Source organism: Sinocyclocheilus anshuiensis, unplaced genomic scaffold (assembly GCF_001515605.1).
Source record: "Sinocyclocheilus anshuiensis isolate Anshui unplaced genomic scaffold, SAMN03320099.WGS_v1.1 scaffold96, whole genome shotgun sequence".
Classification (NCBI taxonomy): Eukaryota; Metazoa; Chordata; class Actinopteri; order Cypriniformes; family Cyprinidae; genus Sinocyclocheilus; species Sinocyclocheilus anshuiensis.
In genome coordinates, this window is record NW_015554094.1 from 920,661 (window position 1) to 932,016 (window position 11,356).

An 11,356-nucleotide genomic window follows, 5' to 3' on the forward strand; every position below is an offset into this window, starting at 1 on the left:
AGTGTGTGGCTCAATGATCTGACTCGACGCCCACGAGAAGTGGCACCAGCGGCAACATCGCTGAACCCACCCCCTTCCCACTCCCATCTCTGGAGCAAGCGTCATCATCGAACACGATGGACAGCTAAGAGTGTGTGTGATTTTATTGTATTTTATAATATTAATGATTTGTATATTGATATGATTATATTATATTATATAAATAAGACAATATGATATTTGATTTTATTATATTATACAAATTTAGACAAATAAATAGACAATAAAACATATAAATACATAAATATTTTACATTATTATGAGAACATATATAAGGGTGTAGAATTTTTGTAGGGACGCTCAGGACATGTCCCTACCAATATCCAGCGACTACTAAATTGTCCCTAGCAATAATTTTGATAAAACAATTAAATATATGCATATGTAGCTACTGTTATTGTAATTTCGGCTGAAATAGGTCATACCATTGATAAAGTAAATATGCTAGAAAAGTACATCCTTGAAACAGAGCTTTTCGAAACTCTGAATCAGTTAAACAAACCATGGCGTTGCAAAAATTATTCACTGCTTCGGAGCGCATATCGCAAATCGTTTGATTTAGATCAGAACTTCAGAGCGGGTTCATTAATCTTTTTTTCCCCTTTAACTATAGTAACCATGGTGTTTTTTCTTTGTTTTTGTTTTTTTTTTCATAAAGGATGTGTTGTCAGGTTCACAAAAAATTGTATGTGAAATTTAGCTGGCAGTAAACACAAATTAATTAAGTAATATTTTGCCACATTCTCCTTTGAGTAGTCAAATAATCCAAAGAGAACATCTTTAAAACTACTGCTGTAATATTGTTGGTTTTACATTATCAGAATTGTGTAGTTATTGTCTGATGAATATGCTAACATAAAAAAGTTATCTTTATGAATTATGAGTATGTTAGAGACCATAGTTATAAATAAATACTTTAGATGGCATGAAACTGTGGTCAAAAGTCTATCATAAATGCAAAATTGTTGGGGTTGTTGGATGTCAAAATCAAACCTATGCCCTAGGTATTTTATTATTATAATTTTATCTTTTCTGTTATGTCTATATTTGTTTTTTATATTTTTTATTGTATATTTATTTTAAACAATAATAATAACAATAAGGTTACACTTTATTTCAATAGTCCACTTTAGACATTCTACTAACTATAAGTAGCTTTGTAACTACATGTCAACTACATGTCAACTAATTCTCATTAATTTGCAACTACATGTCTACTAACTCTCAGAGTAGACTGTTAGGGTAGGTTTAGGGTTAGTAGAATAAGTTGACAAAGAAAGTGTTAGAAGATATTAAGCAGACAGTCTACTAATACTCTACTAACTGCTAGTTGAAATGTAGTTGCAAAAAGTGTTACCAACAATAATACCAAAAATATAATAATAATACATTATTCCATAATAATATAAAAATATAAAAGTCTAAGGATTACTGCATCCATGTTGAAACAGTTGTTGAGAACCTCCATTTCTCCTAAAAATAACAAAACATTTCTTAAATAAATATCTTCAATAAAGCACTGTTTAAATGCCAGAAGGCATTTTATTGTTTTATGTTATTTATACATGCACATACTACAATCATAAAGTGATGATAAAAACCTACTGGATAGATACATTAACATGGGAATTGATGCTCAAGGCAATAAAATGTTTGCAGCCTTTGCTGATGTGAAATGGAATGGTCTCTGACAACGGTGTTTCATAGAGATGCAGCACTCCACACCCTCAGGCTGGCTGAAGATATGTGTGCTTTCTGTCAATAGCATTATATCTGCAATTAAAATTGCCACGAGCTCTGGAAAATATTCAGCTACAGACATTCCTCATAGTGGCGTTTGCCAAGAATAGACGTAGAAAATGAAATAACTTCTCTTCACTAAATGCTTTCTTATGATTAAGAATATCGTCCCACGGCACTTATGTGCAGCCAGACATTGACTATCAGAGGAAAGGTTCACCCACATTGCAGCTAATTGTGTTTTGTGTTGACACGACATTTGGGATGATTGCCAGCAGGGCATTGTCATATGGTTGCTAGGGTGTTCTGGTGCTTTTAACACATTACTGTGTGGTTGCTAGGATGTTATAGGTAGCTCTACCATGTTGCTTTGTGGTTGATAAGATGTTTTGAGTGGTTTAACGTGTCTAGTGTGTTCTGTTTTTTTTTTTTTAACAGATTTTTATGCAAATGGTTAGTGTGTTTTGGCTGGTCTTAACATGTTGCTGTGCAGTTGCTGGGGTGTTCTGGATGGTTGTAACACTGCTATACAGTTGCTAGGGTGTTCTGAATGGTTGTAACGCGTTGCTATGCAGTTGCTAGGATGTTTTGGATGGTTGTAACTCATTGCTATGCAGTTGCTAGGGTGTTCTGAATGGTTGTAACATTGCTATACAGTTCCTAGGGTGTTCTGGATTATTGTCAAATGTTGCTATGCTGTTGCTTGGATGTTCTGGATGGTTGTAACGTTGCTGTGCAGTTGCTAGGGTGTACTGGATGGTTGTAATCTTGCTATACAGTTGCTAGGGTGTTCTTGGTTGTAACATTGCTGTGCAGTTGTTAGGGTGTTGTGGATTGTTGTAACAAGTTGCCATATAGTTGCTTGTGTGTTTTGGATTGTTGTAACGTTGCTGTTGTATGCAGTTGATTTGGTGTCCTGGTTGGTTTATCACATGTTGCTATGCAGTTGTTATGGTGTTCTGGATGGCTGTAACATGTTGCTATGCAGTTGCTAGGATGCTCTGGATGGTCGTAGCATTGCTTTATATTTGCTAGGGTGTTCTGGATGGTTTTAAAATTGCTATACAGTTGTTATTGTGTTCAGATTATATCATTTCTATGCTGTTTCTTTGTGTTCCGGATGGTTGTGACTAGGGGTGCTCCGATTGATCGGCTACCGATCACTATCGCCGATAATCACGTTGGAATGATTGATCGGCGGTCTCTAAAAAGGCCAATCTCAAAAAACTATTTTAAGCTGATGACCTGAGAGGTTTGGCACGACATGCAGCAGCACGTGTCAGTCTCTGTCCGGTGCGGGTGAAATCATTATAATGCTGTACCTCACCTTCATATTTCTTCATTAAATAACTTATAAAGTAATTTGAAAACCTTGTGTGAGACGTAATTTCACAAAAAGCTTGAGTGAATCACCGTGCGCGCGCTCTCTCTCAAAATACGCAAATGTCTTCAAATCACTACATCGTGTCTGTCTATAAGCGAGCTGCACGCTGCACAGTTGACACAGGAATTGTCACTTGCACAATCGAGGCAGTGTCACATCGTTTGGATTTGAAATCAAAATAATGGATAAATATTGTGTTTGTGGTAAACAGCCACGGATCAATAGCGGACTCCTGTGTGAAAGCTGTTCCCCTCTCACAAGAGACACCTAAGAGAGGAATTCCCCCCATTTTCAGGCCCTGAATAAATGTCTAAAAATCCTGATTGGAGTATCACTATAAATAGTTATAAATGATAAAAAAGAAGGCTTTAAAAAGATCGGTATCGGCAGATACTGCTCTCTGTAATCGGTGATCGGCCTCAAAAATCCTGATCGGAGCACCCCTAGTTGTGACGTTGCTATGCAGTTGCTAGGGTGTTCTTGATGGTTGTAACATTTTGCTGTGCAGTTGCTAGGGTGTACTTGATGGTTGTAACATTTTGCTGTTTAGTTGCTAGGGTGTTGTGGATGGTTGTAGCTTTTCTATGTAGTTGTTAGGGTGTTCTGGATGATTGTAACATTGCTGCGCAGTTGCTAGGGTGTTCCGGATGATCGTAACATTTCTGTGCAGTTGCTAGGGTGTTCTGGATGGTTGTAACGTTGCTATACAGTTGCTAGGGTGTTCTGGATGGTTGTAACTCGATGATATGCAGTTGCTAGGGTGTTTTGCATGATTTTAACATGTTGTTATGCATTTACTATGGTATTTGGAGTGATTTCATAGTGGTCTAATTGAAATGAGTCCCTCCTAAAGTATCTGTGGTATTCTGGTTTGTAGATATGGCTCGGGTTCTACTTTCAATATAAGTCTGTGGGATTTTTCCACCTATTTCATCATCCAGCAGGTGAAAACCTTCAGTCTGATTGCTTAAAAAAGTAACAGCACACTTACCGTAGGATTAGAGGTTTGTTCGTATTCACAAATCATTTCGCAGTATTCAGATCTTCCATGCCTCGTTTTCATCGCCTGTGATCTTCAGGCTTCTGTCTCCATCATCTCCTCCTGACTAATCTTGCGACTCTCGTAATTTCCTCTCGGAGCGCTGCATGCGGCAGTGACTGACAGTAATTCACTGGCTGTAATGTCATTTGGCCGCCATTCGCTCTTGTATCAGACTCTGTTTTGCTCTCCATCAGCAGTTCTGAAGTTCTGCCCCTCTGATGATTGTGTCTCACACTCGTTAGATGGAATTGAACTGAGCTTTTCTGCGCTCTAATAACATGTTTCATTTATACTTAAATTCAATAGTCCTCAGGTACTTTTCATTTGCATATATTTATATATATATAGTTCCTATTTGCATATATTGCAGATATATATTTGCAGCCTTGAACGCTGAACCATCTGCGCTCTTTGAAGTGTGTTTCGATATTTATATATATAGTTACCATTTGCATATATTGCAGAAATATATTTTCAGCTTTGAATGCTGAACCATCTGTGCTCGTAGAAGTGTGTTTTGAGTATCTAGTAATTGGTACCAATTGGGAGCTGATAGGGTCCTTGTGTAATCTCTAGACGAACGTTCAGGGGCTGAAGGGAAAAGAGCTTCACTGCGAACACCTGAAGGCCACAAGCTTCCCGATTTCTCTTTCTTTTTCAGCTCTTGCTGTGCAGTAATTTACTCTCTGCTGGTTTCCTAGATATTTAAAGGGGTAGTTCACCCATAAATGAAAATTGTGTCATGATTTACTCACCCTCAAGTTCCAAACTGGTGTGAGGTTGTTTTGGGGGGGGTTTTCTGTTGAAAAGAAAAGAAGATATTTTGAAGAATGTTGGTAACCAAGAAGTTGACGGTAGCTATTTACTTACACAGTATGGGGGGAAAAATACTACCGAAGTCAATGGGGACAATCAACTGTTCAATTACCCACATTCTTCAAAATATATTCTTTTGTGTTCAACAGAAGGAAGAAATTCATACATTCTTCAAAAGATGCTTTGAACAGTTGACGATCCCCATTTACTTCCATAGTATGGAAAAATATATACTTTGGAAGTCAATGGGGACCATCAACTGTTTGGTTACCCACGTTCTTCAAGATATGTTCTTTTGTGTTAAACAGAAGAAAGAAATTCATATTTTCCTCAAAAGATATTTCAAAAGGTATTTTGAAGAATGTGCATAACCGAAGAGTTGATGGTCCCCACTGACTTCCATAGTATGGAAGAAATATGGGGACCATCAACTGTTCGGTTACCGAAGGTAACAGAACAGAAGGAAGAAATTCAGGTTTGGAACAACTTGGGGGTGAGTAAATGATGACAGAATTGTCATTTTTCGGTCAACTATCCCTTTAACAGACTCTATACTAAGTTTACAGTCATAACGTAAATGACTAACTTGACCTCATTCGTATCCACAGGTGTTTATAATGTGAGCTGGATTCTAGATGGTGCTTTATCATGATGCAAAGCTGCTTAGAGGAGGCCGACCTATTTCTTTTACAAACTGCAGTTAGAGAGACGAAATTCAGATGTTATGGAATGTGGGTCTGTTCGTTCATTTCAGGACTTGAAAGGCCAATTTACTCTTCCGGGGTCTTCATTTTTCTTTTACTTGCAGTTACATGCTTAAAGCAAAATGGCTCACAATTCGTCTTCATGAATTCTGTGCCAGTTGAATTATATGATAAAATATTAGACTGTTTGTATTAAATCTTCTTAATTGGATGTTTATTGCATTAAAGACCTGGAACTTTTGTAATCTGAATCTAATTGGAAGGTTGTTTGGTGTAATATTGCTGCTAATATTGCTGCAGCCTTGAGAAACCTTTATTATTCATTATAGCTTTCTTCACAGATTGTATTTCATGCAACATAACTTTTTCTCAAACGTCTCAATAACTGAGGCTATACTTTTAATATACTTTTACTATGCTTTTTAAATACACAAAATATTGTGTATTTCTCACTATCACTCAGCAAAAATACAGTAAAAACAGTAATATTGTGAAATATTATTAGAATTTAAAATAACATAAATATAAATAAATAAAATAAATATAAATTGTAATATATTTTAAAATGTAATTTATTTCTGTGATCAAAGCTGTATTTTCAGCATCATTACTCCAGTCTTCAGTGTCACGTGATCCTTCAGAAATCATTCTAATATGCTGATGTGCTGCTCAAAAAACATTTCTGATTATTATCAATGTTGGAAACAGTTAATATTTTTGTGAAAATCGTGATACATTTTTTATTTCATGATTCTTTGATGAATAGAAAGTTTAAAAAAAACAGCACTTATTTGAAATAGAAATCTTGTGCAACATTAAAAATGTCTTTACTGTCACATTTGATCAATTTAATGCATCCTTGCTGAATAAAAGTGTTAATTTCTTTTTTTAAAAAATGAAAAAAAGCCTTTTTGTTTCCTCAGCACTCGTGGTTGTTTTTGTTATTTGCTTTAAAATTACAGCCTTTTTTGCATCTTTTGAATCAATTAGTATTCCCTCCTCCACTCTTGCAAATTGTGCTAACATGCTCTATTGATTTCTCCACGCTAATCTTTGTTCTTTTGCATATAGACCCTCATGCATATGCATGCAGCAGTAGTATTAATATTAATGCATGATTACCATATTAATATGTAATATAAACGATCTACTCAGTGGTTTTGGCACTTGGACGGATATTGACCCGTTTGCCGCCATATAGAAACAAATGGAAATTTTCAGTAAACATTCAGTAATAAAATAAGGCCAATATGATAATATGTGATGTTAAATGAGCGGTTGTTGGTGTCATGCAGAGTTTCCCAAAGGCTCATTAGTTGAGGGGTGATTTCATCTAAATCAGCTGAATAGAAACGAACAGTCAAACTGTAATTAGCAATTATGCTTTAGACGAATGTAAGCAGCTAATTTATGCAGCGCACTAAACGCTATTGAACATCACAGCAGATATTTATGATTATTTTATTGATGGCCAATTGGTAATCAGGCTCCAGTGAATCAACATATTGAGCCTGTCGTTTTGCGTTTGTTTATGCAGCGCTGGCAGTCTGATTGCTTTCTTCATGGATGCCGTGAGTTTGCAAATGCATTAAGCTGCGGAAAGAGTTCGCTAACAAACCATGTGCTTTGCAGGATTCCAGAAGGACAGTCGGATGGGCCAGTATCATCAGGAAGACTGCGGTCTCTTGAGGAACAGCTAAGCCGGGCCAAACAGAAGATCCACAGTTTTCAGAGATTATCTGGAGATGGTAAGAGAGGAGATCATCAGGACTGAGTCCCCATTTCTGAACCCTAACCAAACTTTTCCCATACACCTCACTAGTGTTGCTTTCGTCAACGAAAATTATGACTAAATATCGTCGTCAACGAACCTTTATCACGTGACGAAAACGAGACGAGACTCATCCAAAAACTCAGAGTCTTCCATTTGTCAGATAAACACTAAATGAAAGATTTTAAGAGATGTTTTTAGTAGTGCTGTCAAATGATTAATCGTGATTAATTGTTTGACAGCACTCGTTTTTAGAGAATGCATCTTTAATATGAACACATTTTATTGAATTTATTTATTTTTTTACTTATTTTAAGTCAAACTTTTAAAAAAGGAGAATCTGCCAGTTCAGTAAGATATAAGTACACATACATTCACAGAACAATCTACAAAATTAAATCTAAGTAACTTAAATTTATCTAATTTACAAACACATGCATGTATATAAAGAAAAATGTTATGTTTATATACTAAATATATTTATATATAATATAAAATATAAATGTATATACATGTACATATTTTCAAAATATATACTGAATGTGTGTGTATTTACATATACATAATAAACAAACAGTACACATACATATATGTAAATAAAAACTTTTATTTTGGATGCGATTAATCGTGATTAATTGTTTGACAGCACTCGTTTTTAGAGAATGCATCTTTAATATGAACACATTTTATTGAATTTATTTATTTTTTTACTTATTTTAAGTCAAACTTTTAAAAAAGGAGAATCTGCCAGTTCAGTAAGATATAAGTACACATACATTCACAGAACAATCTACAAAATTAAATCTAAGTAACTTAAATTTATCTAATTTCAAAGATTTGTACTTCAAATGTTTGGGGTTGGTAAAATTTTTTAATTGTTTTAATGTTGTTAGCATCTTATGCTCATTTGTTTGCTTAAAAATACAGTAAAAACAATAATATTGTGAAATATTATTACAATTTAAAAGTGACCTATTATGCCCCTTTTTACTCTGATGTCCCCAGAGTGTGTATGTGAAGTTTTAGCTCAAAATACCCTACAGATAATTTTTTATAGCTTGTTGAAATTGCCATTTTTAGGGTATGAGCCAAAACGCACTGTTTTTTGTGTTTGTCCCTTTAAATGAAAATGAGCTGGTGGTCCCGCCCCTCCTTTTCAGAAGAGGGCGGAGTTTCTAGAGCTCATGCACCGGCATGCCAGCAATAACAAAACACTCTCTCACACACTGAAAATGTCAGAAACTGCTAGTAGCGGTGTTCAGCCATATATGTTCGAACCGGTGTCTTGCCGAATTCTGCACCCTGCCAGATTATTTATGAATTACACTGACGGGGAGCACGGCGCGATAAAAATAACAACATAGCTGGTCTCATGGTGCCATCGCGTGCTAACACGAACTTTATAAGTCCCACATATGATTATGAGCTAGACAAATCCAAGCAGTCGATTGCACATTGCTTTCATATGCAATTTTTAACTACCACATTCCTATTCACGATCATTCTGGTAGCACGTGAAGGCAGCATCAGTGAAAACAGACAGACAATGGTAGCTTTAGCAACATTAGCCTTACAGAGTGCCAAGAAGCTCTTTCAGAAAGGCAATTTGGAAAACAAACGCGTGATACTTACTACTTCTAGGTGGCGTAACGTTAGCTGGATCACGAACGGTTGGCACTGCTCCATCCTTCAGGAGCAACTTTTGTGCAAAACCTGCTTTATACTGACCCTCATTCACAAAGCAGTCCAGTGTAAAATGATTCGCGCAGACATAAACTAATTTCTGTAGAGTTGAGGGAGCGGAAACCACGGCTTCAAGGGGCTTATTGCTTTAATAAAATGGTTATTCCATATATGTAGTTAGGTTTCACAAAATAAAACGGAGCAAATAAAGTGTAATGATATAAATAAAAACAGTATTTTTCCACCAATCAATGTAGTTCCTCAGAAACAGTTGTGGTTGCAACAAAGTGGTTGCTGAGCAACACACAAAGTAAACAAAGGTGTATGTTTGTAGAGTAATTTACAACAGCTTCAAACGCGGGCTAGCTCAACCAATCAGAATCAAGGACCGGAACTATCCGTTTTATAAATGCAATTAGACAAAATACATTCATGATAATAATAATAAAAAAATATTTTTTTATGCAGTATTACTTCTCTCAAAAGTTTATCTGGTTTCAAAGATTTGTAGATATTTTACTGAAAAAAAGCTACAACAATTAAAAACACATTTAAAAGTAATTTCTTTGCAAAGTGCAGAAGAAACAGCAGTAAAAAACAATGCATTATTTGGATGTTTCTAAAAAAAATAAAAAATTCTGCATTTTAAGTGTTTTATAATGGCTGTCAGTTATATTCATTAATGTGATGCAGTTAAGTAGACAAAATGTAATAAATAAGCACAATTATTGATGCTTTCTGACTATAAGTATGTTTACTACTGTACCATCAGAACAGTTTAAGCCTTTTAATCGATCGAGTCATGTTTTTTCTGCCCACATTTCTAACAAGAATTTAATTTCCTTTTGTCAGCCAGTAAACATTTTCTATTTATTTTAGGAATAGTTTGTGACCGATATAATAAACTATGCATCATCAATAGCAGTTTGTTTCCTCAAATTAAGCTGGATTGCGTTCATTCAAATATAAATCACAACATGCGTAAACTGCTCTCCAGACCCTTGCAGTTCCACCCAGGGCTTAAAATTAAGACTTCAACGCTGGCAAATATATTTGACATACTTTTCTGGGAAATCACCCTATGTCTTATGTACAGTTGCATATGAAACTGGGATGCAATATCATCATTGAAAAAATTATTTGTTTATATTCTGGTTTAGACTTGCAGATTGACGTCCATGTAGGTGTAACAGAAGCACAACAGAATGAGTCATTGTGTAGGTAGAGTTTGAATGTTTGCACACGTTCCTGTCCATGTTTGTGTGTGTATTCAAGTCTTTGCAGGCATAAGCATGGGTAGGGAACGGGTCAGGGTCGGGGAAATCTCCTTGCTGCAGGATCTGCCAAAAATAACTACCAACATCATCATCATCATCTTCACCCCGGGCCAGAAGAGCACAGGTCACAGATGTATAAGAATCATCCTTAAAGAGCCTGTCTCTCCCATGCTGCTTCACATCGTGTTCTGACCCCTGTAAAAAGACACAGGATAGATGCTGTGTGTCTCACTCAGGTCACCTCTGCTGTAATGAGAGCAGGATTAGAGGAGAAAGCAGCTCCGCGCAAACCCTAGTGAGCTGCTCACCTACATTTCATTTTAAAATGACAGTTTCAGTGATTTTGTTGTGTGTTTTTGTCTTTTTTCTTTTTCATACATCAAGTTAAACTAAATTAAAATGATACATGTTGCCTTGGCAAAAAGCTCTAATCAAAAAAAATAAATAAAATAAAAAAAATTATAGAAAAAAAATATATATATAATGTATGTATATATATATATATATATATATATATATAGTATATATGTATAAAGATATATATATATATATATATATATATATATATACATACATACACATACTTACTTCTTCTAGATGGCGGAACGTTAGCTGGATCACGAACAGTTGGCACTGCTCTATCCTTCAGGAGCAACTTTTGTGCAAAACCTGCTTTATACTGACCCATATTCACAAAGCAGTCCAGTGTAAAATGATTCGCGCAGACATAAACTAATTTCTGTAGAGTTGAGGGAGCGGAAACCACGGCTTCAAGGGGCTTATTGCTTTAATAAAATGGTTATTCCATATATGTAGTTAGGTTTCACAAAATAAAACGGAGCAAATAAAGTGTAATGATATTAATAAAAACAGTATTCTTCCACCAAACAATGTAGCTCC

General features: G+C 35.5%; 1 protein-coding gene across 1 annotated transcript in view; it reads left to right on the plus strand.

Annotated features, from left to right (window-relative positions):
* Positions 1 to 11,356, plus strand: part of LOC107669464 (alpha-(1,6)-fucosyltransferase-like) — a 93,093-nt gene that overhangs the window by 60,512 nt on the left and 21,225 nt on the right. Inside the window, exon 3 of the mRNA XM_016461703.1 lies at positions 7,358 to 7,473. Coding sequence (XP_016317189.1) covers positions 7,358 to 7,473 — 116 coding nt within the window. The remainder of the gene's footprint in view (positions 1 to 7,357; positions 7,474 to 11,356) is intronic.